Source organism: Bombus flavifrons, chromosome 6, assembly GCF_040668555.2.
Source record: "Bombus flavifrons isolate JBK064 chromosome 6, iyBomFlav1_principal, whole genome shotgun sequence".
Taxonomy (NCBI): domain Eukaryota; kingdom Metazoa; phylum Arthropoda; class Insecta; order Hymenoptera; family Apidae; genus Bombus; species Bombus flavifrons.
This window is the reverse complement of record NC_138447.1, coordinates 420,230-444,802: the sequence shown is the minus strand read 5'-3', so window position 1 is coordinate 444,802 and position 24,573 is coordinate 420,230. Positions and strand designations below refer to the sequence as shown.

Here is a 24,573-nt window from a genome sequence, read left to right as displayed (position 1 = left end):
AAAAAGTATCCAAGGCGGGCAGGAATAGTTGTAGAAAATGTAAAATGAATCATAACGAATGGAACAATAATTTCACATTGTATTTTCGGTAAATAAATCGATTTATATGTACATAGGGTATATGTGAGTTTGAACACGTAAGAAAGCGAAATAAAATCACATTAATCGTTCTAAATTAACTTTCTCCACGTTACTGTACTTTGTAAATATGTACCTTAGCAAAATCGCAGTTTTATGACACGTTTCAATAACGAAACGTTTCTTTTCGTTATATTTAACAATAGATCTCGCTAGTGATCATACTTTATGTACGTATACAGCAATTTTCAAGAGAACCGATCATACTCACTATATCTAATTGTCTAATTGTATGTCAAAAGTAACAAGATTTCTAAAATATTTACGCAATTATTGTAATTGTACATATGTAATTACATATGGTGGTATATACCACATACCATATGTATATACATATTATATCGTCCATATTAAATTTAAAAAATTCTGCATACTTAGATATAATACGAGCATGTAAATATACGTGTATTCTTTTGCTGCACACCTAAATGTTTGATTATTCCTTTTTCCCTTATAAGATGTATAACCTAATGCTAACGAATTAGAGATCTTTAGCATTTACTGCTATCTGGTTGCACAAAACAGCCACAGCATGATTAGCGGTGGAAAATATCGATAAAAAATAAAATATAGCTAACAGAATATACATAATTGCGTGTCAATCTAAATTGATATAACTCTATTTATAACCTATAAACGCGTAAGTCTCCATCAGCAATAATATTATACGTGAGATCCGTATTAATGAGTTTCTATGTCAATAGATAATAGATGCTTCCCATTCTTTAAACTCATCATAACATTTTTATAATATACAAGCTTCAGTTGTGACTTCGTGCTTAAAGATATTTTCTAAAAATTAATCTTCTCTTAAATGCTCGTACATGTACATTTTATTTCAATTGCTATTTCATTTACAGTAAAAGCATTTTAAATCGCTATGTTTCATAAATGCATACTACTATCTATTTTGCGCACAAAAAAGATTCAATATTGATATACATATTTTTAACAAGCTAACATAAGCGATAGTATCCAACTTTCAAGGAAAGCATCCAACGGTAGATTTTATAAAGTAATCCTAAACTGCTTTTATAGTAGTTGTACATCAATAGCTATTAACAAGTATACTTATGATATAACTTATAACATATGTGTATGTGTCTGTATAAACGTGTGTGTATAGTGGTAATATATGTATATATAATAGCATGATATTGTACGTAGTATGATGGTAGGTATATATGTGGGTTAGTAGTAACATATTACTACTGCCAGCACTACTAATAATGATAATAAATCTAATTATAACAGCCTGCAAGCAGCAAGAATACGTCGCTGTGGCATAAACATGTGGATGACAATGTACTTTCACCTATCCTCTTCACTTTTATACTCTTATCCTATCGAAAAACCGCGTGAAAATCGGCGTGACTAGGATTACTAAAGATCCTTAGATCTCTTGATTAAGCAGGTGCGAACAATTCCAAGTTTTAAGTCAATTTTTAGCCATATTAACAGACTATTTTAATAGCAATGCAATTAAAACATAAAAGACGTATCGATATTTGAAACATGGAAATTATTTTATAAATGAAAATTTATTTTGTGTCAAACATTACAAAATATACATATAATTTAATCATAATATCAGCCAAATTCAATTTATTAATATACGTCGCATATTGCTTAAATTATTAGTCAAGCCCACTTTTTCCAATAATTTTTGACATTAAGAATTAATCGTTTTTAAGATAACAATTTCGTTCAAGAGAAAGATAAAGAATTTGGCACAACGTTTATATTTTGAAAATTTAACATTAAAAAAATCTTTAATTTATATAGCACTGAAACTACCAAAAGCCAAATATTATTATATGTAAATAATAAACTGACCTTTTTTTATATGAATTTGGATTTAATTTCAATTTAATACCTAATTCGCACTTGCTTATTTGTTAGTAATTATCATCACAGAGATGTCAAACGAATGTCAATTTCGAATAATTGGGTATATCGAACCGTATCAAAAACATATCGAAACGGTATGAATGTTACTTATATATATTTATATGTATCGTACATATTACTACATGTTGCCATTCATTATAATTCATATGTATATTTTCTGCGTACTTCGAGTTTCGGTTTCTGTATAAATTATATAACATATTATCGCCCTACAATTAGTCCCCGTAATTTACAGAAAACATTTACTATAGTTTATTATCAAAACCATATACCAAGCTAGTTAAAGTGTTGGGTAGATTATTTTTTTTTATTTTTCGTTGAGATCTTTTTCGGAATCTTTTTCGTTCCTTAATGACAAAGTTGAAAAATTGTAAATGAATTTATTAAGAGAAGTGAAGCTATTTGCTTTTTTTCATTTGTGGAATTTAAATACTAAATTATACGTTAACAACGCAAGAATGCTATTCTATGATCAAATGATCAAACAATTAAAAGAATTAAGAAAAAGTAATTTTTGTGAAAATTTACGGGGACTAATTATATTAAATAAACGTGTGATTTACATACATAGTAATTTTAACAAACGAGCGTTTGGCACCAAATTTATCAAAACAAAAAAGCTATTCTACATATGTGTTATATGTATATGTATGTATGCCAATTTAATTGGTCCGCTTAACTTTACATGTTCACTGCTATTAGTATCAAAGGATAGATGCTATTTAAAATAATTTATACCAGAGTTGTTCAACTAGTGCTCTATTTTATTTTATTTTATTTTAACTGATGTTTTTAAAAAAAATCAAACTTCTCTACATTACACTAATAAAAAATCTTAATGTATATCGTAAACAGACTCTTGTTCAGTGTAGGCACTTAGAATGTGAACGTGTGACGTTTTACCGCATTCTTTAATAAATATACCATTTCTAAATACAATTGTATCATCTTTTTTTGTTTACTTTTTTTATTACAAACTATTCTATTATTATAACAATATATTAAAATAAACATTTATTCTTTCGATTTCCCTATATGTTGAAAATAACTTGTTATTATTTTATATTTATTGTTACTGTATAATTAACAGCAATGGTTCAGAACACAAAGTTGAACAATCCTGATCTAATGTTTTGCAAAGGTAACAGTACTTGTACTATAATATACATACATATGATCTATATCAAAGCAAAACATTAAAAATGCTCTTGTATATTCTTAATTCGTAAATATTTTGGAAGCATACTTATTCCATTATTATACTATCCAAATTAAAACCAATTACATATAAGATTGTGTTCATGTGTTATCACACGAATTGAACATTTGTTGACGACAAGATGCACATATCTTATGAAAATCAAAGAGTTATGAAGAACAACTATGAATGTGCATATTGCACATTGTTTTGAAACTATTTCTTAAACATAAACCTAAAAAAATAATATATGCAGTATTTAGTTTGAAGAAACAAATACCCAACATTTTGGGTTAATTCCAATTAAACAAACAAATAGATATATTCGTAAGATACAAATCATGTCTAAAGGTAACTGATTATTTCTTTGAATCGATATTAAGAAATAATATTAAAAACGTTAAGGCGTTATAAATCCGGATGTATAAAATTCATAGTCGTATAAAAAAATATATAAACTAACAATATAATGGAACAATGATGTTAAAACTAATATTTTTTCCCATTTTGTATAAACAAACTTCGCATTTGATTTGGGTCAACGATTAATCTGTTTCAAAGCATGAATTGAAATTTCTGAAACCAGTCGAATTCTAACAAAAGTGTAGGTATACACACGGTATTGCGTGTGATACTGTATTTGGTAATCATTTTAGTTGTAGGCTGGTACGATTGTGTATATCGTCAACGACATAACTGCGGATACGATTTTTACAAAATATGAATACGCGATTGTTTGACATTTTATTACAAGTATTGTTTTTAGAATTCTATTCTTTGCTTTATATACTTTAATTAAAAGTTTACGAAAACCTTTACGTCTAAATGGTTTTTAAGGAAGAAAAACGAGGTAAAATTGCCCTCATTTTTTAAGTCAGTCTCCCTGTGATCTCATCATTCATTTTATCTAACCTTATACAAAACGTAATATGTATATCACAACTTTGCTACATTTTGTAAAAAAAGAAAGGAAACAAGATAATATCTGTGGATCGAAGAACTCAAACAAACGTCTCCTAACATTCATCTTCATTCTTCATACAATTTCCTTAACTATGCCTATCACGTAGCTTACGTTTAGCTGTACTCGAACTATTTCGAATTTCATAAAATTATGAATCGAATTCATAAGAAATGAATTCGTCGATAAAAATTATATGCGTGAAATGTTGTAATAATTGTTAGATTTCTTCTGTATATGATAGTAAAGAACCTACATAATAGTATTCTATTTTTCATTTCTCAGTTTCTCAATTTTATAGTTCTATTAACTATTTTATTTAATCAATTTTATCATATAAAAATATGTATTACATTGCAAGATTAGTACTCGCTGTTTTTAAACATTTTTTTTCTTAACATTATGTAGTAATATGCGTTATGTGTATATATTATGTATACATATACTCTTCGTTTAATGTTCGTCAGATACTTTTTAACATCTTAAAAATTTTTTGTAATAAGCAAGAATTTTGCCATTAATACTACATTTTATTCAGTCAGAAGAACTTTTGTGAAATTGAATGTTTTAATGTAACGAACTCTCGTGTCCTTAAAAATATATTTTTTAGGTACTAATAAAATATTTTGTACATTATAAATATTTTTTCCTATAAAAATTAAATTAGTATTAAATAGGTGCGTACATGCGCGCTTTAAAATTTTATTTATAATATAAATAAACAAAAATATTAATAATCAATATACATAATATCGATGTATGTAATAATTTGATACAAATTAATATGTATAGTCCAAATATGTAAATTTAAATAAGTCTGGCACATTGGCAGAGGTATGTATTATGCATATCCCAATTTACACATAGAAGAAATAAAAAATAATAATTAATTTGAAAAACTCGGTTCGAATGACTTTTTGGTTTTTCTATTACTTCTCTATTCTTCAATTTTATTTATAACGAATTATATTGGATAAATTTTAAACATGAAAAAGAAAGAACCGTATAAAAAATCGAACGAGCACAGCTAACGAAACAAGAAGTATATATATATATAATATTTATATTTATTTTTACTACAATAATATTTCGCATAAAGTATAAACTTCAATCGTTTAACGAATAACACACGTTCCGATGTATCTTTGATAGTCAAGCGATTGTGTTATTATGCATTTCTGCAAATTCTTTAGATACTTTGTAAACATAATATAAACGCTCGTAGAGGTCTGCTGTACAGCCAAAATCTCGTATATCGTTTAACCAATATGAAGATGTACGTCTACTGGTATCGATATATGTGATTAGATGTCCTTTGTTAGAGGATTCTTGCGAGACTACCAATTTTGTATGATCCTCGAAGAAATTCACTTGTAAAAGAGGTACTGACAGTTCCATCATAATGGTCTTGTCAGTTCTTAACCATCTTCTCATTCGCGGTACACAAATGTTTTTTGTGTGTTTTGATGCAACTCGTTGTTTTTTAATTTCACCACCTTAAACACAATGAACAAATAATTCTTATTTCTTACCACCACCCTACTCTATAATACAACTGTATAATATATATAATAATAGTGTATATAATATAGGTATGTACACTATAAATAATTATGAGGTTTAATAGAAGCAAAAATTATAAGTATGAGTCATATATTCATAGAGCTAAAATTGCATTGAAAAGGTATTGATTTTTGTAGGTTCCACTTACTGTCTTACGATACTTGTCGATGCCTACATCTATTCTTTTACATTCCTTGCATCAAATTTTTATATAAAATGTACAATAATTTTTCTGCTTATAATTTTAATATTTTTAATAATTATAATAACTTGGAATTTATAAAACTCGTAAGGTGCAACCTTATTATTACACAAATTATTAAAGTATTAAATTGATGCAATCATACTAGCTGTACTTTTGCACTTCTATCTCTTAAATAGTAATTGCTTTGTAACATTTTTTTTACATATGAATCTCAATTCAACGGCAAAATATTTGATTAGTCCATTTTGTATAGTATTTGTAAATTAATATATACTTAATAATTTATTTGTTTGAAAACTACATGTAGCGTTCATTTTTTCATCTTCAAATTTCTTTTTTCGTCAAATTTTTCATCTCTTCAAAACAATGCTAGCGAAACACTTTTTAATTAGGAAAAGTGTTTAACGTAAACGAACAATATCTCATATTAATCTAATATGTTGAAAAATACAAAAATATAAAATTGTATGCCATTTATGACACATTTGAAACTAGATGGTATAACACGTATAATTTACCTTCAGTCATAAATTTATCCATGTACTGTGTAAAACGTTGCAATAGTACAAGTTTCTTCTGCAAAGCAGCTGGAACGTCTTCCTCTCTATGATATTTTGTTACTTCATCGTCAGTTGTCACATACTCCACCCTTCTTTGCAAATAGAACCACATTTTTGAATAAGTTAAGCACACGTTTAAAAAATGTTTAACCGTTTGTAGTATTATAGAAATTTCTAAATATTACTAATAGCTATTTATTTGATTTGCTTGCAATTTTTCTTGCAATTACTACTTTTTCTTAAATGAAATATAAAAGCGAAAGGCTTGGATGTCGTAATTATTGTTTAGTGTCTCTATCCAGTTTCTTTCGAAATAGAATTTATTTCAAAGAATTAAAATATAATATATGGTATAATGTTAAAAGAAGAAATACCGACCTTCTGTCATGTGTGTAACTAATTTTTGTATGATCGTTGAATAAAATGCCGACAGATTTATCGGAGAGCTGGAAGCCTAGGCCATACTTGTTGGAATAATCGATCCATTTAGTGATGAACAGAGGCACGACATCCCTTACAGGTGGATGATTACGTAGCTTGTTTCTACATTTAATTTCTGTGACACAGCTTTCTAACGCTTGATGCATTTGCATACTCTGAGCGGTGTATCCCGTTTTCTTATGATCTGGACAAAGAACACTGCTTAATCTTTGTCTGAATTTTGGCACTTTTCGAAATTTTCTGGCTAACCAACTGATCACTTTCGACCCCTTTCGTAAATTTTTCTGGGAAAGATTTGTTTGATGATAATGCTGTTGTGTATGCCGTTGGTCCTGATGCTGTTGAGATTGCTGGATAGTATGAACCTGTAACTGCAATAAAAAAAGTTAAATAAATATTAAATGAAATAAAAATATTCTCCTACGATGAAAAATATTTTACTAATTAAAATTAGAACATTAAATATTAGAAATCATCTAATTTTTGATTAATTGCTAAATTGAACATCACACTATAAATGTAATTACTATAGATTCAAACGAAACAAAAATTTTACTTCATCTGGGAAAGTTTGTAGTTTGGAAATTATTCAAATATTACTAAAAATAATTTGCTATTTAGGAATTACGACTAAATATTTACTTTTTGCCTTTTAGTACGTGTCTACTGTTGTGTTTAAATATCCAGCAATAAACTACATGTGTACATACAAAATTCTTTAAATTTTGTTTTATGCCGTGTATACATATTAGATAAACGTTGTTAAGTTGTTTCTTTTGTCATATAATCTCTTACCTAAGCCGATATACATACATACATATGTGTGTATATATATGTATATAAATATATATATATATATTATATATATATATATATATATTTGTACAACGCAATAGTAAAACCAAAAATGTGTAATATTGTAGGCGTAGGTGTGGAAGGATCTGTGCGATCGGATCTAATAACTCAAGATATGAAAAACGATGTCGTAATACGAATCGGTAGTTTACCTGAGTATTATTAAGTTTTTGATTCCTAGACGTTATAGAATTGGATGAAGGCGATGAATCGATTATAGAGGTACGTGGCATTTGGAAACAAGAAATGCGAGGTAAGGAAGTTGGTACATATTCCTTGGTAAGATAAGCATGTTCCTTCACTCTTTCCAAAGACGGCCGGAGTTCAGGATTCGGCTGCAGTAGCCACCTGATGAGATCTTGCCCGTTTCGGCTCGCTATCGAATCGTCAACCTCTCGATAATGATTGTTACATATTCTAGCGTAAGTTTCCTTAAGAGACGCTGTGTCGAAAGGTGGTTGCCCTACCAATAGGGCGTAAAGTATGCATCCGAGCGCCCAAACATCCGCCTCGTAACTGTATGCTTGCTTATACAACACTTCCGGCGCAATGTAATTCGGTGTTCCGCATATCGTCCTGCGCATATAAAAGAAATTATTACGATTTTACTCGTATTAATTATGAAGCTGCTTGTTATTCTCAAGCCACACATATGTGTTTCCGTTACGCTCGCGTTGCTGCCGTGTAAATCGAATTACAGAGGAACTCGGAATTGAAACTACTTACCTGATGGGCCTACTTGAGATTATTTTATTCGATTACATAATAACAGAAACGTATTTACGATCAACCAGTTCCATCAAACATTGTAACGTATGCAAGATATTAACAAAATAAATCATGAAAATACAAATTGCGTCAATTCGAAAATATGAAAAGTATACAGACTGTTAAGGTTAAAAGATAACTATATATGTATACATATATATATAGTTATGTATATGTATATCTATAGTAATATATGTGCATTATTGTATATATTATATACATATCGGTCAAGAGTTTAAGTTGAATGTAAATTAGTATTCTACCAGCGTAACAAATCAGCGAAAGTTCCTATGTTTAAACGTGGTTCTCTTAATTTATATGTATAATAAATGTAAGGAACATATAAATATAAGTATGTATGTGTATTACTTTTTTTTTTTAATTATTTCCTGTATTCTCAATATATATATAATATATTGAATTATACTTGAATTATACCTATACTTGGATATCAACTTACTGACAATCAGCTGTTTTCTTGCAGCATATATAAATAAATAAATAAATAAATATATATATATATATATATATATATAAAAGTCTTTTACAAAATATTCATAACTTTTTAATTGCAATAACTTTTCATTGTTCATAGGGAACTATTCATATCGAAGCACTTAATATCATTAGTATTATTTAGGTAGTTTCTCAAAGTTCTAATTACTTTTAAATGCGCAGTCGATTAAATATGCTTTAACTAATTAACAAGAGAGAGAAATTTGACAATCTTTAGGAAAACGAAATAATTCACTGTGCATGCAGTTTCTCGTATTTTGGGCCAAGTTCTACGTAGATATGGTATAATAATAATAATATATAATAATAATATATAATAATAATAATAATAATAATAATAATAATAATAATAATAATAATAATAAATGATTAAGAAAGATCGAGGATAACTTACACCCGTCTGCACTGTCCGTCAAGCCTTGTCGCCAATCCAAAGTCCCCGATCTTGACAATCATACGATCCGATAGGAACATATTACCTGGCTTCAAATCTCGATGAACAACTTTCTGAGAGTGAATATACGCAACGCCCGTTACCATTTGTTTCATGTAATAGCGTGCTTCCGGCTCCGTAACTTTGCCACGGTACTTGAGCACATGCATCAAGCTCTGTCAAACAAAAGTGACTTAGTTTTAACTTAATTTGACAGTTAACACAAAGGCTTAACGTGGGATAAATTATGGATCACTTAGAGATCTTTGACGCTTGTCTTCTAAATATTTCTGATAATTGATAATACAGCGCAATTCACAACATTTTGAATATCAATTGAATTCATTTATCTGAACGCAACTCCCGTTACAGACGCGCGCGTGCATACACACACGTGTGTAATATTTTATCTATATATTATACCTATATATAACAGGTATAATAATATTTCTGTTTAATACTTTGACGAAATGAATTAACTTCTACGAAAGTAAAAGCGTCGAGAAATCTGTCGGGCGGTAAACATGAAAACAATTTTAAGTTATTTTTTATAGGAAAATTATTTGAACTCTTAATTATAGCAGTAATACCTATTTTATTTTGTATTTTACTAATTTATTTAATTTGGATAAATACATTACATCATGCCGTACCTATATCGTATATCATTATAAATACAAAGTTAACGAATATTAAATATTGCACTCTGGCGATAAAATAAGTACAGAAGACGTGGCACATTGTCGGTATTTCAACTAATTAACGTTCGAGAAAATGTGATCACAAAGAAGAAAAAGTATGCGATTTCGTGTTATAGTTAATGATGCATAGTGTAAATCGGAGATTTTCGCTTGGAGTTAGCTTTGAGAGTTTACGACGCGACGGGTCGCTAGTTCGTTGCAAAGGAAACGTCCCATGGAAACGTATGTATATATAATATGTACGTACATTCGCGTTGCTCACATTACGGATAATTGTTATTGTCACGTTGTTCGAAATTAGTAACTTATTCGTAAACGCTATTTTCTCTTTCGCTGGAATGAAAAAGGGTGACAATTCGCTATGCTTTCTAGTCAAAATCTAAATGAATTTTACATAGAGACAAACTTTCCGATTGTAATTTAGCCATATAAAACTGCGCGTGCGGGTCGGTAGTTATCTAGGCAAGCTTCAAACATCGTGGCATGAATTCAATAAATAAATTTTTGCATAGGGAAAAGCAAAATATTAGTCTAAATTCGAGTCTTAATTGTATTTTTAAGTCTTTTATATTTGTTGAATGATAATTTAATATTTAGCAGATCATCTTCTTAGTATTTCAGCGACAGTTTTCTCCTTAATATGTTCTTATGTTTTAAACTATTCGTATGTTGTTGTTGTTGTTGTTATTATTGTTATTGTTATTATAGAGAACAGTTTCTCAATGCTATCTTAGATAAAAAAATTACTATAATATCAGCAATGTTGACGATTTTTTAGAAGCTAACGATAATCGATCTGCGATTAGTTGAAGTTAAAGTTAACGGACCAGCACATCCTAACGTAACGGTATAAACAAGTGAACGATTAGTCATGGATGATAGTGTAACTAAGTGCTAGTTCTCTTTCCTGCTCACACGAAAATCTGATGCTTGTGGTTTGTGGTTTCATCTAACAATTCTAACTCTAGCCAACATATATATGTACAACATATATATACATATAACAATGATACGCGTTGCACGAAACGAAATATGTACATGCATAGTGAAAATAAAAGTTGCCAAAGATTATCAAGAGGAAATTCTAATTAATGTTTACGGTTACATGTTGATATGAATTTAGTGTCAATAACACATATAATGTATTAACTTTTAACAGATGCATACTATTTTATAAGACAAAGTCTATAGAGAAGATCTACACAAAGTATTGGACATTATTTTTCGAGTACCTGTTGTCGGAAAGGTTGACAAATTTTCCTGAAAAGCCAAGAAAGAAGAAATATGTACATAGTAGGTTTCAGGATGAAGATTACACAAGGCGTTAAAGAAAAGAACAGCGGAACAATTTTATTTCTTTTTGAGGATTATAAATTGTTGCACGGTTAAACCTAAGCTCCAAGTGTTGAGTGAGCTCCTAGTAATCTTTCTGACTAACATAAAAGCGAGGTTTCGTTTAACATAACAGGCAAGCGAACTTGCCTTGCAACGGAAATCGACTCGACTCGACTCGAAAGCAAGAAGGTTGGAAAATTCTTGCAAACGTATAGAAAGAATATGTCGTAGGAAAGTGTACAGTGTACAGTGTACAACAGGCAGGTAGGTATACAAGACATACGATAGGTACCTTTCGAGGACAGGCTTCTAGAAGCATATACACATTAAGGTTATCCTCAAAGTAGTGATGCAGCTGGACAACGTTCACGTGATTCAGCTCTTTGTGGATCATAATCTCGCGTGCGATCTACAAGTAATAGATCATTATTAAACTCGCGACCATCTCTGACCACCTGCAAAACTTCAAATGATTATCTTAATGACGGTCTTTGCCCAATTTAGATGCTTCAAAGTAGTTTATATATATTATAAATTAGGCACGCCTACTATTATTATATCTAAATCTTATCTAAATTTTATCTAAATTTTATCTAAATTTTACCTAATTTCAGATAAAAGCAGCAAGTAAATTATAATAAACAAATGTCTTTGCACGTTTCCTTACTTTGCTTCATATTACATACGTACTTTCTAAAAAGTGAAAATTATAAATATGTATACGTATTATGACATGTTTGCATAATACCCTTGAATGGTGGAGATTTGTGGTTCTTTGAACACAAAAATTTTATTAATAGTCCCATAATTGAAGAATATCCTATTGATTCCAAAAATGCTTTGGAACGGAACCAAATAACCGTTACGCACATGCCGACTCTTTAAAAAGAATGTCACCTTCATGATGTCAGAAAATTTTGAATTTCACGAAAGAAACTTGATACTAAATAAATGTTATTAACTATATACGAGTTATAATGCACGATCAGTTCTATCGAACAGTGTAATTATAGCGTTATATAAAGATAGAAATTACTTTTATACTGATTACAAAAATCATTAAAATAAAAAAAATTGAGATATAAGTATGTATGTACATATGTAGAATACAAACCTTCTGCATATGAATTTTTTGCATCCGATTCTTCCGAATAATTTTGCAGGCATATTCATTTCCATTACTGACATCGGTCATGAGAAAAACTTTGGCAAATCCACCCTGAAAATAATACAAAAACACGTAGATAATAATTTATTTCATATCTTATGACGAGATAGGTATAATTACATAATTACATGTACTTATATATACCTATAGATTATATTACGTAATAACGTACACTATAAATCACATATCTAATGTGTGATTTGTGATAAATCCGATTTCAACTTAAATTAATTACGTATTTGCTGGTGAAGAAACAATTAGTAGGTAGATAGAATTTGTTTTTCTTTTTCTTTACTAAGACACATGAGATCGTATGAAATAAATTTGTAGTAAAATTATAGAGCTAGAAAAGGAGGGATGCGTTGCTTACAATCTACGATAAAAAGAATTTAAGTTTCTCAATTCGATCGTGAGAGACTTTAGGATCAGAGTATATATCTGAATTAAAGGAAATATTCAAATAGGTAGAAATTCAAAAAATTTAAGAAAAAAGAGACATAGGGGAAAATAGTCATGCGTTTAAAATTTAAGCTTATAATTCAACTTCACGTTAGATTCTACAATTTCACCTGTAACATCCATTTCAGCTTCTCGCAGTGAAAGGTTTTCTCTTTTAGGGGCATTTGCTTTCGTGCTGCTACGAGAATATCTTTAAATTATCTTTTATTGCTTTGCTACGGTAGCTTTAACGTTTAGCGAGAAGGAAAGTAAAAACAGCCGTCACGACGCGACGCGACATAGCATTCATAGCTTTTGCAAATCATTTTCCTTCCTTCTGGGACACTTTTACCTCAACTAAATAATATAAACATTGCGTTATTCTTAGCAACAACCGACTTTCCACTCTTCTTTTAACTTTTCATCAAAAAGAATGATTAACAGTTTTCTTTTACGAATGTAAATAAATGACCTTTTATTTTCGATACAGTATGCGTAATTCTTACCTACGTTCTTTTCATTGCAATAGCTTCTAAACATTTCTGTTACAACAATTAACGACTTTTAATTAGTTTAAACCGTTTGGTATTAAGAATCCCCCCAGTCGCAGTTTACTAGGAGGAAAACTAAAGTAACGCTGAAATAGCACAGGAACAAAGACCTAGAAACAGTAAAAACGTGAGAAACTACAGAGCGGGAAATTCTTGTAGCGTCTAGGCCGTGATCCGTGATCCGTGATCTGTGATCCGTGATCCGCGATCGTCACGCGATTTAAATTATCTTTGCCGCTAACCATAACCGCTGCCCTGACGTATTTACATCTGATCTTTGCTCAGGGTCAGAAAACGAACCGTTCGCGCACCAGCCTGGCGACGCGAATTTTTTATTTGTTTACGTCAAAATACCATGTAAAATAATATACGATGATGATAAATGGAGCAAACGAGTAAAACGAACGTTCGGAAAATAATGAAACAAATGAAAGAGCGAAGGTCAAATTTGGTTTATAGCATTTGCCGCTCCGCTAAATTTATAAATTTCAGGAAGAAAAAGAATATTTCGCGTTTATTTGTTCCATGAAGAAATTTTCGATAATACAAAAATAATTTTTATTTATATCAAAATTCTCCAGCAATGTTCTCTATATGTACAAGATATTAATAACAATTAATATCTTAAATGTCTCAACTCATCTGTTATAAAAATATTATTTGAAGAAAATCTGCTATAGCTATGACAGTTATGACAATATTGTTCTTGTCCTCAATTCGATCAATAACTTGGTACTAAACTAAACTTTCAAGAATAATTTACTATAGATCGTAGATTTTAGGTACTAGCTAAGCCAACCACGTAAGTACGGTTTAAAGCATTTATGGTTTGTTTAATAACAGTGGTACGTTTATTTTTAAGTATCCTCAGTAGTCTTCTAAAAATACATTACCAATGCATATTTGTAGTCTATACAGCTACGTTGCTGCATGGGTAAAAAGCAATCACTGCCTTTCGTTTCTGTTTAACCATTTAACGGAATGGACCAGCATGAATTTGAAAATAAATTGCCGCGCAGCTTCGACAGTACAGAAAAACGGCTGCTATGTTTATGTTTGCGACTAGAAATAATATATTAATGCCCTTTGAAAATACACGGTTTTTATTAAGAATTCAGTTTTATTTTATATCGATATAAATATGTATAACGTGTATTATACAAGTGTTCGTAGGCCTGTTTATGAAAACACTAGAAAGCAAGTCGAATACCTAGTTGATCTAGCACTAACATAAATCTAGCTATATATGTATATACGTATGTATACATGTATGTATTTGACAAAATCTTAGATTATTCGAATGATATCAATGTCTTCTATTTCGAGATAAGGTGTAGACATAAGGTATGACATTTTCACGTGCATACTCATCTAAATATACGTATCAATTTGACAAACTGCCAGAACAGTTTCTATTTACTGTTAAATAAGAAGGGCACAAGATTTGAATTACATCTTACATCTACTCTACGTCTAGCTGTCTACCTTTGATATTAGAAACGTTTGAATTTTATATTTTCTTTACCTTTCTTTTATCTTATGCCGATTTTCACCTTCACTTTCGTCTCAAGATTATCCTTTTCCTTTTCAAGTCAACTTACCACTTTCTAAACATATTGAAAATAATTATTCAGATAACACTGATAGTTGACTGAAAATTGTTAACATATTGAAACTAACAGTAGATAATAACGATATCGAATAGAAAGTTACGAGACAAACACAACTATTTAAAATAATTTAAACTTTTAATTTTACCGGATTATTCCGGTCTCTACAAAATGTAAATTATCTTTCAGTTTCTACTTGAATAAAAGTATTGCTTCTTTTTCTCACTCCAAGTGATCAATAATAACGAATATACATATATTATATATGCATAGATATATGTACTATATATGTATGAGCGCTCAATAGTCAATAGATAAAATGCTTGGTTAAAAAAGTAAAATGCTTGGGAGGGAAAAGCTTTTCATTAAATTGACCTTGACCTATCGAAGAAGAAATGTTACTCTATCTTCCAAATTACATACTACTTGAATAATAAAAATGAATGTCTCGAACTATCGAATTATTTGTAAAATATCCAATTGATTTTTTTTATTAAAAACCTCTCGGTGTAATCTTGTGGTAATCGGTTTAAATATTTATATCCAGGATTTTTATTTTTTAAGATTATTTGTATATCCTTCCAATAAAAAGGGAGTTAGTTATGATGTTACGATAGTCCGAACTTCTATATAAGGACATGTGGCAAAAACAAGAGACGCAAAAAGTGAATGAAACGTAGATAAAATGATTTCTTTACAATCGAATTAATAAGCTATATTACGTGCATTCCATAGAAACCGGTCGCGCAAATTTTCTCCTTCAAGTTGATGCATACCTATATAGACCGTTTAAATCTAAGATCTCTACCCCTTTACACTTCACACTTTACATTACAATTACACCATCGTACATCGATACAAACGAAACTTCCCAAGCGGACGCATGAAGCTAAATTGCTTCCATATGACAAAATCAACTCTTTCCTTCGCGTAACGCTATCTATATAGATACATGTGTTCTACGTAGCGTACTTATGTGATACGAATATCATGTGATAATTATAATTAAACTTGAAACTCGAGTAACGATGAAAAACTATATATATGTACAGCGACAAGAATAATTGTAAACCCAATCCGATTTTTACATTTTTCATAATATTAATACGAAGTTTAACAAAATCATTTATATAATTTAATATTATAATGTAAAACAAAGCTGAAGAAAAAATTGAATTTTGCTTTATAATTGTGTTTTTGGCTATAAAGGGGTAAAAGAAGTTAAACTCCATGTTAATTTTGTTACCTTTCCGTTTTAATAATTAGTGGATTCTCCTTTGCTTTTGATTACTTTCATTAATCTGCTAGGTACACTATCCGCTAGTAAGTAAATACTTACAGTTTCTAAAAGCTGGCTATGATAATAATTCCGAAATCTTGAAACCACTTTTTTGTAGTGGCAGCTGACTATGAATGGGAGCAATGTCTTGTTGAAAAATTGTCCTTTTATCTTCTATTTCGGATACGAAAAGCAACAGAGTTCGTCATATATCATCTCCTGATATCCTATAGTGTTCAATTTAGCCTTTACAAAAATAATCTCTCTTAACATATTCAGGCATGAACAATGATAACGCAAAAATATTTTTGTGTTTAGAATTATTCGCAGCACTGTATATACATATGTATATTAATTATATATATATATATATGTATATATATATATATATATATATATATATATAATATACATACGATATATTATATTAGATATTACAATAATAGTACTTACTTAAAAAATTGTTACATTCCTCTACTGCGTAGCTTGATCCCCCCTTTACCAAAAGATCCACCCTTTATGCAAAAGATCAACATTGCCAGTTTAGTCATTGTATAAGTTGCTTTTGAAAAACATTTTTTACATTCATGCGAAAGCTGGAATGCAAACTTAAACCCGTACAAATTTTGCTTAACTAAAGAATTTTTAAGTATTTAATAATAATATATTGAACATATTCAAATTAACAGTAGATTTTTAATCATATATTCTCAATATTACACCTTTAAATATTTAGTCGTAACTTTTACAAAAACAAAATATCGGTTAAAATACGACGTACTTCTTTTTCATAAAAATATTGAAAATATTCTTTGAAAAACGTTGTTATATTATATTTTCTTAAATAAAGATACTTCTTCATTTTGCGTGAAATTTCCTAGAGGTTAATAAACTTGAACAATCTGACTTTATCGTCTAAATTCATTATGGTTTCCTGGTTGCATTTAAATAAAATGACAGAAAGAAATCTAAAAACAAGTTGTAGCAATATTATGATCTAATGAAAGGAAATAAAACGTCGTACAAAGTTTTATTTGAAATTACATACAATCTTGTTTGTTTCATAGTAGGTATATCTCATAGTGTCGCTGTTAAATCGCGTACGGTTGATTTTACCGAATGAATTGTCATCCAAGGGCTTCTGATTATTCATTTCACAGAGAACTTGATAGAACTTAAGTTAAGTTAAGATAGTGACTTAATTAATCAATAGAGATATTATATTGCCGATAGAAATATATACATATTGTATAACCAAACTTACGTCAATAATTTGAAACGCTTTATTGTTACATATAATTCAATTAATTTAGCGAAGAATCCGTAACAAAAGAACAAATTCTATTCTTATATTTTTTTACATCTACATCCTTCCTTTCTGAAATTGTTTATCTTCTTCAAAAGGTTCATAAAAAAGCACAGAATAAATGTCAATGTAAGAGTTATCACAAATTCCATACACGTAGCATTTCGTCAGACATAATACAATATCCGCAGCCCTCTAACTAACTTCAAGTGAAAAACGTTTATGTACACATACATATGCATGTATGTATTTATATTAGACTGAACGTTCTTCAATTATCGATTCTACACTAGTTTTTTATCTCTATTACTCGTTTCTATAATCAGAACAAGATATTTGTGTACATAACGTTATAGCATCAGCTACGATACTTAATCAGTAATTGAAAGGTTTGCCCGATCATTTTTGTCGTTTTAAGAACTTTTAAAAATAAAGCATCGGTACTAACATATTGACCGTAAGGAACATTTTATAGATAGGTATAAATTGATCAATCGCAACAAATATTAAAATGTTTCAAGCACTTTTAGTTTCAGTACAGTAGGTAACAAACACGATAAACAATCCAGACGCCAGAGATCATTTCCTAAAGATCATTAATAATAAGTCGTTACTAACTACTTAATAAAGACAATCAGTACCAAAATTGCCAAATAAATAAATATTTAATTATTTAAGAAGAAAGAAAAGTCGTCTTAATAAAACAATTGTAAAATAACAAACGTGAAACGTAATCACGTTCATTCATTTCGAAAATGACTGAACCCCTTCAGTATTCAGTATTTAGTAATCAGTAATAGTCTTTTGTCTTTCTAAATTAATAGTTTGCATAATCTCGAATTAAGTTAATTTGATCCTAAACAGATTTTCAGCGGGTAAACGATTATAAAGAAGATGTAAGTACCTATATATGTAAGTTTGTCAACTGTCAACCATAAAATACATGAAATACATTTCTTCAAATATTTTTATTTATATTAATTATTTAAAAAATTCTGTAAATAAGAAGTGATTGTTTTACAACACGGTTGTTTTATCAGTTGATAATATAAATTACACACATGGGTATACCGTTATAAAGTAATCTGTAAGTTACTTGTTAAAACAATTTTTTTGTGATAATAAATTTTGATAGATAAAATATAAACCTACGACCTATATAAATATCATATATGTATGCTTACTAAAAACTTTTACTTGAAACTCGTTCAGAGTTCATGTTAAATTACAATATAAGGTTAACAAGTCATGCGACATTTAATTAAATTAAATGTAAAGAAAATCGCGTTCACACATGAAAATTTTCATTTGTAGGTTGTCAGACATTTTTCCTTCTCATTTAAGGAAAGTTCAACGAAAACAAATTAATCACACAGCATAACGATGCTAAATATTTTATTAACATAAACTATTACTTATATATATAATAAGCAGTTTCAAAAGAATGTTGAAGACGACACTTGCATAGCGAGTGCCGACATGACAGTTCGAGATAACATGAATAGCAAATTACAGACGACTTAATTTGATCATGCACATTCCTACTCTTTGTACAATTTCAAATAGAAAATAAATTCCCAAGGAAGTACCATCTATGAAATTAATTTAATAGACACCAGCAACTCCAACTTCCATAGAAATGATGAGAACTGCGTACATATTTTATGCATGTGAACGCCTATGAAGAAAAAAGCAGTTGCAGGAGAAAGGAACGAGTAAGGTGGAACAGAGAAAGGAGAGGAAGAGGCCCATCTGTTGAACTTATCCTCATGGTTGCACCACAAATACACCAACAGCCAAGATGCACATATATATTGTATATCTATTGTATATATCCACGTACATACATACATACATATGTAGCGGACAATTTGTGGAAGGCGCAAATGTCAGTGACACGTGTATACGACGTGTACGTATAGGCAAAAGTAAATTTTGCATAGTCGAAAATAATTACTAAATAAGTATAATTAAACAACTTACAATTAGTTAGATGATCCGTAAAGCATTACTTATAACAAGTTATTTTCCTTCTGTCTTATGTCAAACACAGAAATGCGGTGATTAAACCAATTACTTTATCATTAGGTTTACCTTTATATGTAATATAGCATTATCTTGAACAATTACAATCATCAACAACAAATACTCAAATTTATTACGTATTTTCGATATTGCTTTTTATTGTATTTTTATGTTCTTTAGTATGTCTAAATAAAATTTAATGGCAATGTTATATATCGCTTATTGTACAGCTTATTGACTGAAAAGTTATTCTTGTATAAAAGTAGCGATTTTCATAATTTTAAAAAAGTAATACACAAGCATATGTACATATATAAAAAGGATAATATTGCACTCATAATAGATCATCTCATTTGCCTGTGTTTCAATGAAAAATCAATGTGAATCTATTACATCTTTTATATAATTTGTTACCAACTAAGACAGAAATGTATCCGACAGAAATGTTTCCAGGATAAGAGGCACGAATTCGTTCCTTTTAAACTCGGTCTACATAACAAGCTGCTGACATATTCACAACCAGTCAAAAATAATAAAGTAATGGTGCAAACTAAATTACATAGATGTAGGTCGAAAGGCATGGAAAGGTGAAAATATCAGAAGTAAGTTTCGATGAAACATCGAAATCATCGAAGAGCAAGCTATGTACATATAACGGAAAGCTTGATTTCTAACATAAAATGCAAGTCAGACAGAGTAACGTCCGAGTAATCGGGATGACGAAACAACGACCGGTTTTCTCGAGTAGAGGATACATAGAGGATACACAGTTTGAGTTTGAGAGTATATACATACATTGTACATCCTCTGAAATCGTCTGTCTCTCTCTTTCCTCTTTCCCGTTGACAAGAACGACGAGAAGCCTCGCAAACTCGCATCTTGCTACCGATCGATCGCACCGCACCAGCCAGAGACAAAGAATATTCCTTACAACTACAAGCTGTGAACGTGAACCGATGCCGATCGATCCTCACCGATGCTCTTCAGATATTTAGAATTTTTATCAGATTTCGCTTGCCAAATGTCGTAAAATCACTCTATCAGGATTCAGGACCATCAAGAAGATCACGTAATCGTAATATAATACATGCGAGATACGCTTCGATTGACACGAGATAAAGATTTCAATTCAATTATGATTGTTTTCCCCTTGAACTCTTTACAATTTATATATTTACTTATCATTAGTGTAGACTTAGACATTGTAGATCATTGCTTCTCTCACGATTCTTTGTTTACCATAAGCTTCCTTTGAAATAAATAGGTTCCACTATGGTAACAGAACGTTCTCTAAACGTTTTACATTAAAATTTTTGATACGCAAAAACGGATACCAAGTGGTTCTTACGTTTTGTTCCTTCGATTTTCGTTTTTCCAGCATTCAGAATATAATTAATCATTGGGAAACAAACACAAGGTTATATCCTCGCTATGATATATAGAATGCAATTAAGAGACAACTAGACCCATACAACTACAATCAGATGATACGGTAAACAAAGTAAAAATATTTTATTGTGTATACATATATAAATAGAATTATCATATAAGAGGAATTGAAATTATAATTTCGTAAAATAACGAATTAGTAGGTACTATATACCACTTATAGTATATAGTGTATGGAAAGTGTTATAGAAAGATAAGTACTATTTAACGAAATATGAACTGCTTACGATGTTGGCAACACGAGAAATTAGCAATCAAGTAAACGAAAAACAAAGATCTAAGACGAGTTACCAATGTGACCTCATAGTACCTACGATGTATACATACAGGCAATATATGCACAAATATACATTTGTATATACACATTTTGTATTGTATATACACATACAAAATATTCTCATATCTAAACATCTTAAGTGTACTTGTTAAGTGACTAATAACATATGTGTGTAAATACTTACTTGGTACAGTTGGTAACTAATTTAGATTGTAAATCATATTACTCAGTAAGGTAATTTAGTTTACTAGTTTCTAATTAACCACCGACCACTTCATATATTTTTTGCTCTTCAATCTAAATACTACATTACCAAATGTAAACCAGAATTTCGAAATACTCAAAATTATCTTATATTTATGTTTTCATGTCGTAACAAAGAGACAGCATTGGACATTGTAACATAGAGCATTATAAGTAGCAAACGTAAATAATCACTATAATAGTAATCTTAATATCAAAATATGTATATCAATTTAAGCAGCAACCAACAAAAACGGATGTTGCGCGTTACACACCATATTCTCAATGTTGTTAAACATAATTAATTGTTGTGAATAATCACGTAAAAATTAGAGACTAAACCTTTAAAATTAGGAAACCTTACTTAAGGTAAGGATAGGGAAGAAAAACCGATAGTCGACAGGTGTTTGCCTTTTATTTGTGTAAGGTTTTTACCTTGCCAAGAAGTTGTCCCTTGTAATAGGCATTTCCTTGAACCGGGTCGACAACGTAATCCAACTCCTCTTCCGCGGAATTGTTCCAGGAAGATGTGGAAGGTCCTGCCGTGATCACGCTGGTTGTTCTTATCAAAGACGAGGCGGTATTACCAAGACGACTTCCACTGACCGAACAAGTTACGTTATTGGTACTGGTGGTAGTAGTGACGATCGCGACGTTATTCGTCGACGAGGAAACATCTTGCACGTTGTTGTCACCTCTGGAATATAGTTGCACGGAAGAAGCATAAATAAGCGTCGATGTGCGCGTGGTGATGCAAGTGGTTTCCTCGCCGTTTCTTTTGTAAATATCGACGACACCATTTTCCCTCGGTGCCTCGAGAACACAGCTAGGATGTGCAGAGTACGTCGAAAGATCTACGTCCAAGGGTAACGAGGTCGTGCCGTATTTCCGACTCTTTCGACGAACGAGGCTCTGCAAGGATGCGGAAACCTTGGAAAAGCTCTGACGTGATCCATTATTTACGGACCTGCTACTACCAGCTGATTCGATATTCTTTTTCCAACACTCGGACTCGAGGATAGTTTTAGTTTTAACCGTCTCGTTGCTTTCCTCCTGACATCGAGCAACGACCTCCGCCTCTAACAAACGACAAGCTGTTGTTTCGGTATGCAACTCGCCAGGGATCGTCTCCAAGAGGAGACTTTTATTGCTCGTTTCGTATTCTCTCGGAGGCGATGAACTCCCGACTTCCACCTCGAGCGTGTTCGAAGGTAACATCTCTACTTCTACGTTCATTTAACGATACCCTACAGTTTCGAAGAGCTTGCGTCTATAGTCTGTAGTCTGTAGTCTGTAGTCTGTAGTCTGTAGTCTGTAGTCTGTAGTCTGTAGTCTGTAGTCTGTAGTCTGTAGTCTGTAGTCTGTAGTCTGTAGTCTGTAGTCTGTAGTCTGTAGTCTGTAGTCTGTAGTCTGTAGTCTGTAGTCTGTAGTCTGTAGTCTGTAGTCTGTAGTCTGTAGTCTGTAGTCTGTAGTCTGTAGTCTGTAGTCTGTAGTCTGTAGTCTGTAGTCTGTAGTCTGTAGTCTGTAGTCTGTAGTCTGTAGTCTGTAGTCTGTAGTCTGTAGTCTGTAGTCTGTAGTCTGTAGTCTGTAGTCTGTAGTCTGTAGTCTGTAGTCTGTAGTCTGTAGTCTGTAGTCTGTAGTCTGTAGTCTGTAGTCTGTAGTCTGTAGTCTGTAGTCTGTAGTCTGTAGTCTGTTGTCTGTTGTCTGTTGTCTGTTGTCTGTAGTCTGTAGTCTGTAGTCTGTAGTCTGTAGTCTCTAGTCTCTAGTCTCTAGTCTATAGTCTATAGTCTATAGTCTATAGCAAGATATTTTTACTTTTCTTCAGGAAATCAATTATTCAGCGCACCCTGAACGACGTAACAACGATTCTCTTCTGCTCCTCCTCCTCCTTCTCCTCCTCCTCCTCCTCCTTCCTCTTCTTCTTTTTCTTCTTTTGCTGCTGCTACTGCCACCGCTGCAACGCGTTTTTCCGCCAACTTATACACTATGATATTACATTCCGTTGTTCTGCGGGATGTCATGTTATATTTGATTTTGGCATTTAACACAGACAACGCCTACTTCTTCACATCCATGACATACGAGCACTCTGAGATCGCTCGATAACGGTGTCGCGACATTAAACACTGTCAAACAACTTATCTGTTATTTAAAGATCAAGCGTTTCCAATACAACTTCCAAATGTCAATTGGCAAACAGTATTCGGAACCGCGTACGGGTTGAAACCAAACGCACACGCTCTCTTATCATCGATCAACCAGTAACGATTACATATACAACACAGACCAACATCTCGACCAGACGAATCATCACTGTTCCGCGCGCAGCGCGCACCGACCAAACGACCAGACACCCTACGTCTCTGTCCTCCCCACTACTTCCACCACCTGACCTCTCATTGTCAGTGCCGTAAATAAAAACGACGTTGCTTTGACATTTTCCGCCTGCATACCGTAATCCTTAAAATTTTTTTTCTTTGTTCCTATACCCGTGGTCCGTACACCCCAACGTTTTGTACTACAATAGAACTTTTGATCTACAACTACGCTTGTTTCTCTTATTATTAACACGAAATATTATTTTTCAATAATAAATAAAACACTTGAATTTCTTACATATATTCAATTACATTATATTTCAT

General features: G+C 31.0%; 1 protein-coding gene across 4 annotated transcripts; it reads right to left on the bottom strand.

Annotated features, from left to right (window-relative positions):
• Positions 1–61: 61 nt before the first annotated feature.
• On the bottom strand, positions 62–24,240 carry LOC138181066 (serine/threonine-protein kinase PLK1). 4 transcript variants are annotated; one of them, XM_069115607.1, is made up of 9 exons: positions 23,701–24,240; positions 22,367–23,224; positions 12,700–12,804; positions 11,878–11,994; positions 9,511–9,725; positions 7,985–8,408; positions 6,915–7,348; positions 6,495–6,628; positions 62–5,704 (listed from the first exon to the last, which is right to left on the bottom strand). In XM_069115607.1, exons 2-9 carry the CDS (start codon positions 23,165–23,167, stop codon positions 5,361–5,363), a joined length of 2,574 nt encoding a protein of 857 aa, XP_068971708.1. In that variant the 5' UTR covers positions 23,168–23,224; positions 23,701–24,240; the 3' UTR covers positions 62–5,360. The 4 variants fall into 4 exon arrangements, with proteins under 4 accessions (XP_068971708.1, XP_068971707.1, XP_068971709.1 ...); XM_069115606.1 differs by lacking the exon at positions 23,701–24,240 and having other exon boundaries at positions 22,367–23,236; XM_069115608.1 differs by lacking the exon at positions 23,701–24,240 and having other exon boundaries at positions 6,495–6,625; positions 22,367–23,236.
• Between the last annotated feature and the right edge of the window lie 333 nt (positions 24,241–24,573).

Excerpts from the sequence above, each read along its gene's own strand:
- LOC138181066 (XM_069115607.1), bottom strand. The coding sequence starts at position 23,167 with ATGAACGTAGAAGTAGAGATGTTACCTTCGAACACGCTCGAGGTGGAA. Across the intron at positions 12,805-22,366 it reads AGGGACAACTTCTTGGCAAG|GGTGGATTTGCCAAAGTTTT; the intron begins GTAAAAACCTTA and ends TATTATTTTCAG. Across the intron at positions 7,349-7,984 it reads AAAAACTTAATAATACTCAG|TTACAGGTTCATACTATCCA; the intron begins GTAAACTACCGA and ends TTTTTATTGCAG.